The sequence below is a fragment of the Sphaeramia orbicularis genome, unplaced genomic scaffold (genome assembly GCF_902148855.1).
Source record: "Sphaeramia orbicularis unplaced genomic scaffold, fSphaOr1.1, whole genome shotgun sequence".
Lineage (NCBI taxonomy): Eukaryota > Metazoa > Chordata > Actinopteri > Kurtiformes > Apogonidae > Sphaeramia > Sphaeramia orbicularis.
In genome coordinates, this window is record NW_021941590.1 from 115,503 (window position 1) to 132,500 (window position 16,998).

The 16,998-nt window shown below is 45.8% G+C and overlaps 1 protein-coding gene across 1 annotated transcript in view; it reads right to left on the minus strand.

The window, feature by feature from the left end:
• Positions 1–686: 686 nt before the first annotated feature.
• Positions 687–16,998, minus strand: part of LOC115416313 (fibrinogen-like protein 1) — a 23,071-nt gene continuing 6,759 nt past the window's right edge. The window contains exons 5-7 of the mRNA XM_030130059.1: positions 15,377–15,465; positions 10,373–10,575; positions 687–1,329 (exon numbers count right to left, since the gene is read on the minus strand). Of these exons, the coding sequence (XP_029985919.1) occupies positions 1,068–1,329; positions 10,373–10,575; positions 15,377–15,465 (554 nt within the window). The 3' untranslated portion in view covers positions 687–1,067. The remainder of the gene's footprint in view (positions 1,330–10,372; positions 10,576–15,376; positions 15,466–16,998) is intronic.

Consider the following 16,998-nt stretch of genomic DNA (forward strand, 5'->3'; position numbering starts at 1 on the left):
TCCATTTTTGTCTTCTTCCTTTGTCTTGATAACTGGACATACCATCACTTTGGACCAGTTCTGATTTAGACCATCACTTTGGACCGGTTCTTTCTGTTTGAGTGAAAGGAGCTAAAGTTGAAGTCCTTTTAGGCTTTGGTCCCACTCATATTAACCGTATAAACTCCTGAGAATGACGGACACCTGAACCCCAACCCATGAGCACCTGTGGTTGCACATGTATGCCTGCGTATCAGTCGGACTGTAACCACGCCCCCGCTGTAACCACACACACACACACACACACACACACACACACACACACACACACACACACACACACACACACTGAACCTGTCCAGAGCAGGACCTCTGGACCTGACCCCCCCACACACACACACACACACAGTCCCACTGGCCACTGTTTGAATGAAGCCCACTTCAGATGGACCCAGACTGCCTCAGATGGACCCAGACTGCCTCCTGGTCCATGTTCTGTTGGATTTGGAACAGAATGAAAACAGTCGAAGACAGAATAGACAGTGTTTTATTTGGAATGAACCCTGTTAGACCTGATCCACCCAAAACTGGACACAACAGTCGAATGGTTTGGAACTCACATGTTTATCAGAGCTTTGATCCAAACTAAATCTGTTCCATTTCATTATGTTTCTCATCTATTTTCTCTCCCATTGGATCCAGTGGGTGTTTGGATCCAGTCCTTTCTAGACCTGCACAATCACTACAGAAAGGACTGAAAAAAAAGAACAACTATATAAATGTTGTTCTTAATGTCAGTGTTTGTAAATTCCCACGGCAGACTTTCTGCATAAAGTGTGTAGATGATTGAACGACAGCGTCCATATTGAACAGAAGTCGAAGCCCTTCCACTGTCTACGCCGGGGGGTACCAAACCCAGATGGGTCCAATCCAACAGGTTTAGAAGGAAAGGACTGATCTGGGTTAGGATTAGAGAGAGGACTGAGAACCTGAGAGAGGACTGAGAACCTGAGAGAGGACTGAGAACCTGGAGGAGCACACATGATACACATGGATTTCAAGGGTTAAAATGAGTGCTTGGCTTCTGTTCAATGTGTGAGATGATGCTGGTTCTGGTGGTCTGGACCCGTTGGACTGTGGTTCTGGTGGTCTGGGCCCATTGGACCATGCGGACCCTCCTGGAGTGCTCCTTCAAGCAGCATCTGTCGCAGGTGGGCGGCTCGGACCATCATGACCACAGACTTGATGGAGTACCACCAGCCATGCCAGGTGTACCAGACCACCCCGTCGTCCACCAGGGCCTGGTACGGCCCCTGGTAGTAATGACCGTTCAGGTTCCCTGAGTGACACCTGCCACAAACAAACAAACAAACAAACAAACAAACAAACAAACAAACAAACACAGAGTTTACAGCAGATCCAAGGAACAAACAAACACATAGGCTCCGCCCACAGCAGGTCTAAGGCACAGCTCACATGTTTGGGTCCAGTCTGATTGGTTTGTGTGTTGGTTCATATTCACATTAAATGCAACCTCTATCAGTTTTGAGTCTGAACTGAATGTGACCCTAAAGTGACCCACATGGACTAAAGAGGTCCTGAAGTGACCCACATGCACTAAAGAAGTCCTGAAGTGACCCACATGGACTAAAGAGGTGCTGAAGTGACCCACATGCACTAAAGAGGTCCTGAAGTGACCCACATGCACTAAAGAGGTCCTGATGGAATACCAGACCATGCAGACATACACTGTGTTTACAGAAGAAGATATGGTTTTCCTCCACTCCAACCAACACCTGGGACCAACAACTGGGACCAACACCTGGGACCAACAACTGGGACCAACACCTGGGACCAACAACTGGGACCAACACCTGGGATCATCTCAGGAGGAGGAGCGGAGGAAAACCATATTTCCTTTTGTAAACACAGTGTATGTCTGCATGATCTGGTATTCCATCAGGACCTCTCTAGTCTATGTGGGTCACTTCAGGACCTCTTTGTAGAATATGAACCAACACACAGAAAAATCAATTTTGACCCAAAATCCAAATAGTGCATTAGATCTGCTGTGGGCGGAGCCTAAGGTAATGATGGTCGGAGGATAAATGTATACAACACTGTGCACGTCTGAGGCCATCGTTACTTACTCAGTTATTGATTGATTTGTTTGTTTGTTTATGATTGCATAATATGAATTTGTTGAGCTGTTTATCAATATAAAAAACTTCATTTTCTGAAAAATAAGTTTCTGAAAACCAAAGCTGTAAGTATTTGGTGTGAACTTCTTTTGTCCACAGTGTCCACGTGTATGAATGGAACACACTGGGGCTGCACTGTTCATCTATTTAACAAACACTGGGGCTGCACCGTTCATCTATTTAACAGACACTGGGGCTGCGCCGTTCATCTATTTAACAGACACTGGGGCTGCGCCGTTCATCTATTTAACAGACACTGGGGCTGTACCGTTCATCTATTTAACACACACTGGGGCTGCACCGTTCACCTATTTAACACACACTGGGGCTGCACCGTTCATCTATTTAACACACACTGGGGCTGTACCGTTCATCTATTTAACAGACACTGGGGCTGTATCGTTCATCTATTTAACAAACACTGGGGCTGTATCGTTCATCTATTTAACAAACACTGGGGCTGCACCGTTCATCTATTTAACACACACTGGGGCTGCACCGTTCATCTATTTAACAGACACTGGGGCTGCGCCGTTCATCTATTTAACAGACACTGGGGCTGTACCGTTCATCTATTTAACACACACTGGGGCTGCACCGTTCTCCTATTTAACACACACTGGGGCTGCACCGTTCATCTATTTAACACACACTGGGGCTGTACCGTTCATCTATTTAACAAACACTGGGGCTGTATCGTTCATCTATTTAACAAACACTGGGGCTGCACCGTTCATCTATTTAACACACACTGGGGCTGCACCGTTCATCCATTTAACACACACTGGGGTTGCACTGTTCATCTATTTAACACACACTGGGGCTGCACCGTTCATCCATTTAACAGACACTGGGGCTGCACTGTTCATCCATTTAACAGACAGATTAGGACCAGCTTTAAAAAAGGATCAGCATCAAATCGGATTTCATCTCTCTCCTGTCTCTGGGCCACGCACCTCCGGCCCACCATAGGCTCCTCCTCTGACCTACCATAGGCTCCTCCTCTGACCTACCACAGGCTCCTCCGACCTACCACAGGGTCTTCCTCCACGCCTACCACAGGATTCTCCTCCAGGCCTACCGTAGGCTCTTCCTCTGGCCTACCATGGGCTCCTCCTCCTGTACTATGGCAGGCTCCTCCTCCGGTACTAGAGCAGGCTCCTCCTCTGGCCTACCATAGGCTCCTCCTCCAGTACAACAGCAGGCTCCTCCTCCATTACTACAGCAGACTCCTCCTCTGGCCTACCATAGGCTCCTCCTCCAGTACTACAGCAGGCTCCTCCTCTGGCCTACTGCAGGCTCCTCCTCCTAACTGTGACAGTGGTCTCCAGTCTTTGGTCTCCACACACCAGGACACAAATGGTATTTTTTAAGGAGAGGCAGAAGTCCGTGGCTAAAAACTCAGTTGTTTCCAATGCAGACCAAACCGTTGGTCAGTGTAAACTCAGCCTGAAGGTGGGATCAGCCGAAGACAGCAACACAACCAACTTATTTCAGCTCCTCAAACTTCATCCCACACCACAGTGGGAGCAGTGCACTGCATTGTGGGATGCACATAAAAAGGACATGTCGACTTCTGTTGTCTTTTGTCAATTGGTATCAAAGGATCAGCATTAATGTGGTTCAAATCCTATCTAACAAATCGTTCTCACTTTGTTCACGTTAATAATTAATCCTCTCAGTGCACTGTAGTTAGTTATGGAGTACCTCAAGGCTTGGTTCTTGGACCAATACTGTTTATCATATACATGCTTCCTTTAGGTAACTTAATAAGAAAACATTCCATCAACTTTCATTGCTATGCTGATGATACCCAATTATATTTATCCATTAAACCTGATGAAGCCAATCAGCTAGCCAAACTACAGGAGTGCATTAAAGAGATTAAAGATTGGATGACCAACAACTGTCTGCTGTTAAACTGAAACTAAACTGAAGTCATTGTGTTTGGACCTAAAACTGTTAGGGATGCAGTGTCCAGTGAAGTAGTCATCGTGGATGGTGTTACCATGGAGACCAAAACCACTGTGAGGAATCTAGGCATTATTTTCGATCAGGATCTATCATTTAACTCTCACATAAAACAGATTTCTAGAACTGCTTTCTCTCATGTGCATAATATTCCTATAATTATACATATCTGAACACAGAACGATGCAGAAAAATTAGTCCATGCTTTTATTCCATCCAGACTAGTGTAGCCCGTGGGAGAGATTGCTTTGCCAGACCATGCTGGACGGCTTTCTGAAGGACATTGGGGCTGTCATTTGCACCCAATACGTGGGCATGAACCACAGCTGTCGACTGGAAGATCTGGTGCGACACGCACAACATGCTCAAGATGTCGTCAGGCAGAGACAGAAGGATAAAGATGACAAAAAGTCTAAAAATCTCTTCTCTGCATTGACTTTGCTTGCAATGTCACGCAACGACAGAGAACAACGCGGGAGGGGGAAGGGACCGGAGAATAACTGAGGCCTGCCTAAAGCCGAAAGGGGTGGTCCGCCGCGTGAAGGGGTGTGCCACCTCTGTGGCCAACCAGGACATTGGAGAAGGTCCTGCCCACAGAGAAGGCAGCGGAGACAGCCACGTGGAGGAATTATTGTAACTCACTTCTCTCAGGCTGTCCCAAAAAGTCCTTACAGATCCTTCAGCTAATCCAAAATGCTGCTGCCCGTGTACTCACTAGAACCAGTATCAGACCATATTTGTCCTGTGTTGGCTTCTCTGCACTGGCTCCCTGTAAAAGCTAGGACAGACTTTAAATCCTCCTCCTCACTTCCAAAGCCCTTCATGTCCAGGCACCTACTGATCTGAAAGAGCTTTAGTTCCATCCAGTCCATCTACGGCGCTACACTGTCCACATGCAGGTGCACTGGTGGTCCAGAGGATCCCCAACAGTAGGACGGGGGCCAGAGTCTTCAGCTATCAGCTCCACTACTGTGAAATCACCTTCTGCCTGGTCCAGGAGGAGACACCCTCTGTCTGTTTAAGAGGAGGTTCAAAACATTCCTTTAGATGAATCTTATAGTTCGTTCAGCTCAGGCTGATCTGAGTTCTGCTGCTATAGGCTTCAACTGATGGACACTCAGCTGGATACACTGAGCTCTGCTCTGCTCCTCCTCCTCTATGACCTCCTCTCTGCTCCTCCTTCTCCTCTATGACCTCCTCTCTGTTCCTCTTTCTCCCTGTCCTTTTCTCTCCCAATTCTCTCTTCCGTTTACGCTCCAGTGAAAACATGTTAATGACTTGACTTTTTACCTGGAGTCTCTGTGCTTTATCGCCTCAAAGGTTTTCCCAGGATCATCACAGGTTTTCCCTGGATCCTCACAGGTTTTCCCAGGATCATCACAGGTTTTCCCTGAATCCTCTCTGGACCTGCTGCTGTGCTCCTGCCTCTCTCCTCCTTCATCGTCATCACTCACTTATCCATATAGTTCTGATAGTGTTTATTCTATAGTTCCATAGATGTTCTAGTTCAGTTTTCTGTGCATTAGTTCCATCCATGTGTCTCCCCCTACCTCCCCCCCTCTCCCCCAGTCTCTCTCTGTCTCTGTCGCTCTCTCTTTTCTCCTCCTTTACTTTCTCTCTTTAACCCCAGCTGGTCCTGTCACTCATCCATCCTTCAGGAGTCTGGTTCTGCTCCAGGTTTCTGCTGTTAAAGGTACTGTTTCCTTCCTCTGTTTCCTCTCACTAGTGTTTGCTCCTGTTGGATTCTGTTGGTTTCTGTAAATTAGCTTCAGTCTGGTTTGGACCAAGTCTATATGTAAAGTGTCATGAGATAACTTTTGTTATGATTTGGTGCTGTATAAATAAAATTTGATTGATTTGATCGATTGATTTTGTAGTTTTACCCAGAAATCAAAATCAAAATTGAAAATCGAGCTTTCAGTGGAAAAAATCTGGATTTTAGTTTTTGGCCAAAATTGTGCAGCCCTCCATCAGATGTTTCATAGTTTGACTTGCATGTTGTCATGGGAACAGCTCCATCTACTTTTACTTTTAGAAGCCACTAAGGTCTGATTTACTGTGTTTTCACCCTGGGCCACAGTGTGGATATCTGCACATGAGCGTGCACAGCATGGTTCCAAAAAACAGAGGGAGGAAAGGCCTCTGTAAAGCATCATTTAGAGAAACCAACACTGGAGTATCCACTTCCTGTCCACTGGAGTCCTCACTTCCTGTCCACTGGAGTATCCATTTCCTGTCCACTGGGGTTTCCACTTCCTGTCCACTGGAGTCTCCACTTCCTGTCCACTGGGGTATCCACTTTCTGTCCACTGGAGTCTCCACTTCCTGTCCACTGGAGTCTCCACTTCCTGTCCACTGGGGTATCCACTTTCTGTCCACTGGAGTCTCCACTGCCTGTCCACTGGGGTATCCACTTCCTGTCCACTGGAGTCTCCACTTTCTGTCCACTGGGGTATCCACTTTCTGTCCACTGGAGTCCTCACTTCCTGTCCACTGGAGTCTCCACTTTCTGTCCACTGGAGTCCTCACTTCCTGTCCACTGGAATATCCACTTCCTGTCCACTGGAGTATCCATTTCCTGTCCACTGGAGTCTCCACTTCCTGTCCACTGGAGTCTCCACTTTCTGTCCACTGGGGTATCCACTTTCTGTCCACTGGAGTCCTCACTTCCTGTCCACTGGAGTCTCCACTTTCTGTCCACTGGAGTCCTCACTTCTTGTCCACTGGAATATCCACTTCCTGTACACTGGAGTATCCATTTCCTGTCCACTGGAGTCTCCACTTCCTGTCCACTGGGGTATCCACTTCCTGTCCACTGGAGTCTCCACTTCCTGTCCACTGGAGTCTCCACTTCCTGTCCACTGGAGTCTCCACTTCCTGTCCATTGGGGTATCCACTTCCTGTCCACTGCAGTCTCCACTTCCTGTCCACTGGGGTATCCACTTCCTGTCCACTGGAGTCTCCACTTCCTGTCCACTGGAGTCTCCACTTCCTGTCCACTGGAGTCCTCACTTCCTGTCCACTGGAGTCTCCACTTCCTGTCCACTGGAGTCTCCACTTCCTGTCCACTGGGGTCTCCACTTCCTGTTCACTGGAGTCTCCACTTCCTGTCCACTGGGGTATCCACTTTCTGTCCACTAGAGTCCTCACTTCCTGTCCACTGGAGTCTCCACTTTCTGTCCACTGGAGTCTCCACTTCCTGTCCACTGGAGTCCTCACTTCCTGTCCACTGGAGTCCTCACTTCCTGTCCACTGGAGTCTCCACTTCCTGTCCACTGGAGTCTCCACTTCCTGTCCACTGGAGTCTCCACTTCCTGTCCACTGGGGTATCCACTTTCTGTCCACTGGAGTCTCCACTTCCTGTCCACTGGAGTCTCCACTTCCTGTCCACTGGAGTCTCCACTTCCTGTCCACTGGGGTATCCACTTTCTGTCCACTGGAGTCCTCACTTCCTGTCCACTGGAGTCTCCACTTTCTGTCCACTGGAGTCCTCACTTCCTGTCCACTGGAGTCTCCACTTCCTGTCCACTGGGGTATCCACTTTCTGTCCACTGGAGTCCTCACTTCCTGTCCACTGGAGTCTCCACTTCCTGTCCACTGGAGTCTCCACTTCCTGTCCACTGGAGTCTCCACTTCCTGTCCACTGCAGTCCTCACTTCCGGTCCACTGGAGTATCCACTTCCTGTCCACTGGAGTCTCCACTTCCTGTCCACTGGGGTCTCCACTTCCTGTTCACTGGAGTCTCCACTTCCTGCCCACTGGGGTATCCACTTTCTGTCCACTAGAGTCCTCACTTCCTGTCCACTGGAGTCCTCACTTCCTGTCCACTGGAGTCCTCACTTCCTGTCCACTGGAGTCTCCACTTCCTGTCCACTGGAGTCTCCACTTCCTGTCCACTGGAGTCTCCACTTCCTGTCCACTGGGGTCTCCACTTCCTGTTCACTGGAGTCTCCACTTCCTGTCCACTGTGGTATCCACTTTCTGTCCACTGGAGTCCTCACTTCCTGTCCACTGGAGTCTCCACTTTCTGTCCACTGGAGTCCTCACTTCCTGTCCACTGGAGTCTCCACTTTCTGTCCACTGGAGTCCTCATTTCCTGGCCACTGGAATATCCAGTTCCTGTCCACTGGAGTCTCCACTTCCTGTCCACTGGAGTCTCCACTTTCTGTCCACTGGGGTATCCACTTCCTGTCCACTGGAGTCTCCACTTCCTGTCCACTGGAGTCTCCACTTTCTGTCCACTGGGGTATCCACTTCCTGTCCACTGGAGTCTCCACTTCCTGTCCACTGGAGTCTCCACTTCCTGTCCACTGGGGTATCCACTTCCTGTCCACTGGAGTCTCCACTTCCTGTCCAGCTTCATGGACAGTGGAGACGATAGAGGGAGGAATGGGTGAAAGAAATGGAACTGAACAACTGTCACCAGTAATGAGTCAAACCTGTGAAAATGAGCCGAATGTTAAAGTGAATGTTCATAATGTGATGTTGGAGTCCGGCCTGGCTCAGAGTATAGGCCACACAAGAGGTGCACAGGGCGCCATCTGCTGGAGGGAGCGCCAAATTAGAGACAAAAAACTAAATTCAATTCAAAAATAGATCAATATAAATATCTGTGTAATAAACTGTAGACACACCCTTTACACTTCTCATTGACATGTTTTCTCTTAAATAAATCTGAATTGAGCTTCAATATGACAAATCTTTCTTCCACTTTTCCCACTTTGTGGATTTTGTCATTCACATTTATTTCCTCTTCACTATTAAAGCCATGACACCAGCTCACATGATCTGAAATATGATAAAAGTCTAAACAGTTGACATTATTTCTCATTAATCTAATTTCTCTTAGACTTCCGGTTCATTTCCATTCATTCTTTTCCTCTGTATGGACTGTTTGACATAAACCTTGTATTTCTTTAGACATCTATGACACAAACCAACTCCACTTTCAATTCACAGCCTTAAACATTTGACAGATTGAAAATCCACATCAGTGACTGTCAATATTTGGCAGATTTTCAGAAGTCAGGCCCAGGGTTTGTAGACCTATTCCAGTCCCGCCCTTTAAAAACCGCTCTGTGATTGGCTGTCATCAGGAGTCCGTCTTTTTTCTATTCATTTCATAACATTAGTTTGGAGACTTTTGGATTTTTCTTATCTTCCTAATATGTATTTGCAGTGGGATACTGGGATTTCTTGACTAGCAAAGTTATTTTTAAATTGACAAACATCTTGTGTCAAACTGATAGAAACACTGAAACTATTTTTTTCTGAAGTGACAGCTAATGATGCAACGCAGAAGGGCCTTTTGAATTCAATTAGATCAAATGTGGCATTCACATTTAGGTTCTTCTCTGACCCTGAAAGGGTTAAAGGGGTTTAAAGGGTTTCAACTCTGAACCTGGTCCTAAAAACAGGGCATGGGGCTAAACATTCAAACTAGATGGAGATGATTTTATTTTGCAGTTTTCAGTTACGTAAAACACACACACACAAACCCTCAAAGGCTCAGATGTGTGTAACAACTAATTAATTATTTTTTTATATTATTTTTATACATAAATCAACATGTCACACAGACACGCAAATTAAACACTACTATTTTTTTGGAATATCTTTATTCTCTCTCAGGTGCATTCTGGGAATCGTGGAAAATATTAAAGGCAGAGTGTTTGACAAAAATGGCCACTGTTGATTTATATGTGTTTAAATGTTCAGACTCCACATGTAACACCGGTGGACACCATGGGTTCCACATGTAACACCGGTGGACACCATGGGTTCCATATGTAACACCGGTGGACACGACGGGTTCCACATGTAACACCAGTGGACACGATGGGTTTCAGACCAAACCTGGAATGAGACTGAGGCTGATGAAAGCCCACGTGTGGATGAGAAAAACCACTAGGATCCACACATTGAACAGTGTCTGTATTTAGAGTCTGTAGAAGAGCATTTAAACACATGTTTACACATCTAATGCATCTAGGGAGATTTAATGTCCATATTATGGGTCCTTAAATAGGACCCGCATATGGACATTAAAGCAGAAGGATAAATGATTTTCATTTCTCTGAGGTCATCATTAGGTTCATCCTGTGGGAAATCTCTGCATTTAACTTTGATTAATGGGATGAAAAAGATGGAAAAGAGACAGAAACTAAAATAAACCAGTTTCAGAAAGAGACCCAGGTCTAAACAAACCCAGTTTCATTTACCTGCTGAACCACCAGCCGGACCTGCTGTGTCTGAAACACCTGGCGTCTGCCGTTTCATCGCTGCTTGGATGATCATGGGTTCTGAATTTGAAAACCCTGGATCCAGAAGCTGAAGCTGAAACGGAAGGTGTGTGTGTGTGTGCATCAGCCAGTGCATCTCCTGCATTCCCACTGTATTCACCCACATGCATCTGGTACTGGTCCTGTAGAATACACAGGGGAAAGAAGGCAGTTTAGACAAATACACAGGGGCAAGAGGGCAGTTTATACAAATACACAGGGGCAAAAGGGCAGTTTAGACAAATACACAGGGGCAAGAGGGACGTTTAGACAAATACACAGGGGCAAAAGGGCAGTTTAGACAAATACACAGGGACAAGAAGGCAGTTTATACAAATACACAGGGGCAAGAGGGAAGTTTAGACAAATACACAGGGGCAAGAGGGCAGTTTAGACAAATACACAGGGGCAAAAGGGCAGTTTAGACAAATACACAGGGGCAAGAGGGACGTTTTAAACAAATACACAGGGGCAAAAGGGCAGTTTAGACAAATACACAGGGACAAGAAGGCAGTTTATACAAATACACAGGGGCAAGAGGGAAGTTTAGACAAATACACAGGGGCAAGAGGGCAGTTTAGACAAATACACAGGGGCAAGAGGGAAGTTTAGACAAATACACAGGGGCAAAAGGGCAGTTTAGACAAATACACAGGGGCAAGAAGGCAGTTTAGACAAATACAAAGGGGCAAGAGGGCAGTTTATACAAATACACAGGGGAAAGAAGGCAGTTTATACAAATACACAGGGGCAAAAGGGCAGTTTAGACAAATACACAGGGACAAGAAGGCAGTTTAGACAAATACACAAGGGCAAGAGGGAAGTTTATACAAATACACAGGGGCAAGAAGGCAGTTTATACAAATACACAGGGACAAGAAGGGAGTATATACAAATACACAGGGGCAAGAAGGCAGTTTATACAAATACACAGGGACAAGAGGGCAGTTTAGACAAATACATAGGGGAAAGAAGGCAGTTTATACAAATACACAGGGGCAAGAAGGCTGGTTATACAAATACACAGGGACAAGAAGGGAGTATATACAAATACACAGAGGCAAGAAGGGAGTTTATACAAATACACAGGGGCAAGAAGGCAGTTTATACAAATACACAGGGACAAGAAGAGAGTATATACAAATACACAGGGGCAAGAAGGCAGTTTATACAAATACACAGGGACAAGAAGGGAGTATATACAAATACACAGGGGCAAGAAGGCAGTTTATACAAATACACAGGGACAAGAAGGCAGTTTATACAAATACACAGGGACAAGAAGGGAGTATATACAAATACACAAGGGCAAGAAGGCAGTTTATACAAATACACAGGGGCAAGAAGGCAGTTTATACAAATACACAGGGACAAGAAGGCAGTTTATACAAATACACAGGGACAAGAAGGGAGTATATACAAATACACAGGGACAAGAAGGCAGTTTATACAAATACACAGGGACAAGAAGGGAGTATATACAAACACACAGGGGCAAGAAGGCAGTTTATACAAATACACAGGGACAAGAAGGCAGTTTATACAAATACACAGGGACAAGAAGGGAGTATATATAAATACACAGGGGCAAGAAGGCAGTTTATATAAATACACAGGGGCAAGAAGGCAGTTTATACAAATACACAGGGACAAGAAGGCAGTTTATACAAATACACAGGGGCAAGAAGGCAGTTTATACAAATACACAGGGGCAAGAAGGCAGTTTATATAAATACACAGGGGCAAGAAGGCAGTTTATACAAATACACAGGGACAAGAGGCGAGTATATACAAATATACAGGGGCAAGAGGGCAGTTTACACAAATACACAGGGGTAAGAAGGCAGTTTATACAAATACACAGGGGCAAGAAGGCAGTTTATACAAATACACAAGGACAAGAAGGGAGTATATACAAATACACAGGGGCAAGAAGGCAGTTTATACAAATACACAGGGGCAAGTAGGCAGTTTATACAAATACACAGGGACAAGAAGGGAGTATATACAAATACACAGGGGCAAGAAGGAAGTTTATACAAATACACAGGGACAAGAAGGGAGTAAATACAAATACACAGGGGCAAGAAGGCAGTTTATACAAATATGCAGGAGCAATAAGGCAGTATATACAAATACACAGGGGCAAGAAGGCAGTTTATACAAATAGACAGGGACAAGAAGGGAGTAAATACAAATACACAGGGGCAAGAAGGCAGTTTATACAAATAGACAGGGACAAGAAGGGAGTAAATACAAATACACAGGGGCAAGAAGGCAGTATATACAGGTACACAGGGGCAATAAGGGAGTATATACAAATACACAGGGGTAGTAAGGCAGTATATATAACAGAAAAAGGTCAAAGTCCCGATATTTCTGCCCACAGGTGGATTTGTTTTGCAGGAACAGGAGAGGGCATCTGCATTCTACAGCATTCAAAGCAAACACACACACAGACTCACTCAAAAATAAAATATCACAGAATTGAAGAGACCAGGACAAAAAAAAAAAAAAAAAAAAAAAAAAAAAAAAAAAAAAAAAATATATATATATATATATATATATATATATATATATATAGTATATATATACATATATATATATATATATATATATATATATATATATGTATATATATATATATATATATATATATATATATATATATTTCTTTATTTATGTATTCATGTATTTATTTATTTATTTATTTATGTGAACAATGAGAAGTGGCTGAAAACAGGTGTTATGGACATGTGTGCAGTCAGACGTCCTTGTGGGACTCTCAGTCTAAATAAGACCCTGGTGTTTTGGGACAGGGCTTGGTTCCAGACAGATAAAGAATGGAAAAGTATTCAAAACAGTCAGCTTTAACCCTCACAGACCTCCGGCTTTTTTCAGTGGACACGTCCTTTGGATGTTTTTCTCTCTATCTAACCTTTAATCATTCTTATTTTATCTTCTATATTTGTCAGTGAAAAGCAGATCTTTTCATTCATCTGTTTTGAAGGGGGTCTATGTCAGGTTTATGTGTCACATCTGTTCTTAGATTTCATCTGAAACTGTAGATCAGGGTTAGGGTTAGGGTTAGGGTTAGGGATGTCGCACTCCTTTGACTCCAGGGGACACATCCTGTCCATCCTGTCCAGATGGACAGACGTCCACTGGTCCCAGTCGTCCATCAGACCTTCAGGCTGTTGGACCAAAAACTGTGAAGAACAGGAACAACCAAGAAAAAGGGGAAATGTTTTCAGAAAAATCTGTAGTTGTACCAGTATTAGGACTGAGTTTATTATTTCCACATGTTCATTGGACCGTCCAGATCCAGTGGATCTATAAACACACATTTAAGACCCTTTAGTAGACTGGATTGGACCCTTTAGTGGACCCGACTGGACCCTTTAACGGGCTGGATGGATTGGACCCTTTAGTGGGCCGGATTGGACCCTTTAGTGGGCCGGATTGGACCCTTTAGTGGACCCAACTGGACCCTTTAGCGGGCCGGATGGATTGGACCCTTTAGTGGGCCGGATTGGACCCTTTAGTGGGCTGGACTGGACCCTTTAGTGGGCTGGATTTGACCCTTTAGTGGGCTGGATTGGACCCTTTAGTGGGCCGGATTGGACCCTTTAGTGGACCCGACTGGATCCTTTAGCGGGCCGGATGGATTGGACCCTTTAGTGGACCCGACTGGACCCTTTAGCGGGCCGGATGGATTGGACCCTTTTGTGGGCCAGATTGGACCCTTTAGTGGGCTGGACTGGACCCTTTAGTGGGCTGGATTTTACCCTTTAGTGGGCTGGATTGGACCCTTTAGCGCACAGGTGTCAAAGTCCGGTCCTTGAGGGCCGCTATCCTGCAGGTTTTAGATATTTCCCTCTTCCAGCACACCTGGTTCAATTAATGATCAGCTCATCATCCAGCTCTGCAGAAGCCTGATAATGATGTAACGGCTTCCAGGTGTGATGAGAGAGGGAAATATCTAAAACCTGCAGGATACTGGCCCTCGAGGACCAGAGTTTGACACCCCTGCTTTAGCGGGCCGGATTAGACCTTTTAGTGGACTGGATTGGACCCTTTAGTGGACTAGATTGGACTCTTTAGTGGGCTGGATTGGACCCTTTAGTGGACTAGATTGGACTCTTTAGTGGGCTGGATTGGACCCTTTAGTGGCCTAGATTGGACTCTTTAGCGGGCCAGATTGGACCTTTTAGTGGACTGGATTGGACCCTTTAGTGGACTAGATTGGACTCTTTAGTGGGCTGGATTGGACCTTTTAGTGGACTGGATTGGACCCTTTAGTGGACTAGATTGGACTCTTTAGTGGGCTGGATTGGACCCTTTAGTGGACTAGATTGGACTCTTTAGCGGGCCAGATTGGACCTTTTAGTGGACTGGATTGGACCCTTTAGTGGACTAGATTGGACTCTTTAGTGGGCTGGATTGGACCTTTTAGTGGACTGGATTGGACCCTTTAGTGGACTAGATTGGACTCTTTAGTGGGCTGGATTGGACCCTTTAGTGGACTAGATTGGACTCTTTAGCGGGCCAGATTGGACCCTTTAGTGGACTAGATTGGACTCTTTAGCGGACTGGATTGGACCCTTTAGCAGGCTGGTTGTTGGACACCCATGATCTAGATGTTGAATAAAGCTCAGAGTTCTTTCAAAGGTGGCTCTATCAAAGTTCTTTCAAAGGTTGTTCTATTAGAAGTACCTGCAGGGAACCCACACAGACATGGGGAGAACATCCAAACTCCACACAGGAAGGCCCCACCCATGGACTGGTGCTGGAACGGAACCCAGGACCTTATGTCTGTGAGGGGACAGTGCTTTCCACTGGACCACCATGAAACCAACAAACTCTACAAATGTAACAACACTAAAAGGAGTTCCCTCTGGAGCGACTGAAGGAGAATTGTTGGACTACATTGACAACATTTACCTTTTCATCATCTACTTTAAAGTTCTTGTACTCTGCATAGCGCTGGTTACCCTCAAAGTCCTCCATGGCGATCCGCAAGTCATAGGCTCCTACAAAACCAGGGACAGAAGGAGAAGTCACATCCTTCAGTTCAACGCCACAGTGGAACCAAACTCCAGTCAAAGTCTACGTTCTGGCTTTCACTAGCTGGGTTTCCATGATCCTCAGAAATGTATCAAATATAAACTGTGCAATAGAAAACTGGTCATGAAAACACCAAATATCGCAAAGCTGTCAAAGATCGCCAAAAAGTCTTTCTGCTCTCATGAGGTGGTTTTGGAGTCGTTTAGATGTAGAAGTATAGTGTAAAAGTGTAATGTAAACCCACGTAGTTGATTTGGACCCATGTGGTCCCGGTGGTTCTGCTCAGTCCAAACGTCTCCCCTATGACCCTGTACTCAGAACAGTTGGTTCTAGTTGGTTCTTTCCAATAGACACTAGCTTTAGTGGAGGAACTGCTTCCCCAGGGTAGGACCAGCCTGGGGACAGTAGAGGGTCCAGAACATCACACAGTTCAGTAAATGGTACCCGGGTCACCGGGAAATTCTGGATCCACAACTGGTTACTGAATTCTTCAGTATCCTTTCCCATCGGCTGTCAGACTACCTCCAAAAGAGCCAGTACATCAACACCTCAGTGCAAAAGGGAGGTGTCCCAGGGGTCCCGGGATGCCTTAAATCCAGCGGAGTGGTTCCACAGCTGATCAGAGAGGCCCGGGAAGGGAAAGGAGACCGGGCTGGACTATGGCTGGACCTCTGGACAGAGCCAATGCATACGGCTCTGGGCCTCCCAAGCTACTGCAGGTGGCAATGGAGAGGCACCATGTCCCAAACAACATCCAAGAACTCATCATGGATTAAGTAGAACAGCTGATCTGAGGTTTACTTCTGGAACAGGGACATCTGAGCAGCACCGACTGGAGAAAGGGATCATCACGGGTTGGGTTGAACTGGACCATGACAGCAGAGGCACTGTTTAAACAGACTGGACCTGGATCTGGACCTGGATGGTTCTGTTGGTTCCACTGGTCCATGTGGAGTTCATCCAGAGGACACCTTCAAACAGACTGGACCTGGATCTGGACCTGGACCTGGATCTGGACCTGGACCTGGACAGTTCTGTTGGTTCTTAGACTGTTTTTGTTGTCACTTGCTCAGAAGGTGATTGTGTGTTGTATAATAACCAGGGTGTGATTTATTGGGGCAGATTAACCCCCCTCTGGTTTTTACATCCCTCCTTCTGCTCAGTGGATTTCATCATTGGGGAGTGGGGGGGGTTAACCATCCAATGTAAATCCCATCAGGTTGGACAGTTTTCTTCCTCTTACATCCCACATTAGTGACACTAACGTTCACCTGAACCAAACCATTGCAGTCTCAGAATTCACAAACATCCCCATGCACAGGGGTTCCGTAAAGCGGGGGTGTATGTGTGTGAACTTGACAAATTCATGGGGCCCAGCATTTGTGGGGGGGCCATAGAATGGTGGAGGGGGTCCTGTGGATACAGATCCGGTGTTTCACTTTTGTTTCACACCAGCATTAGTTCCATTAGTTATGGATTGCACCCCTACATATATAACT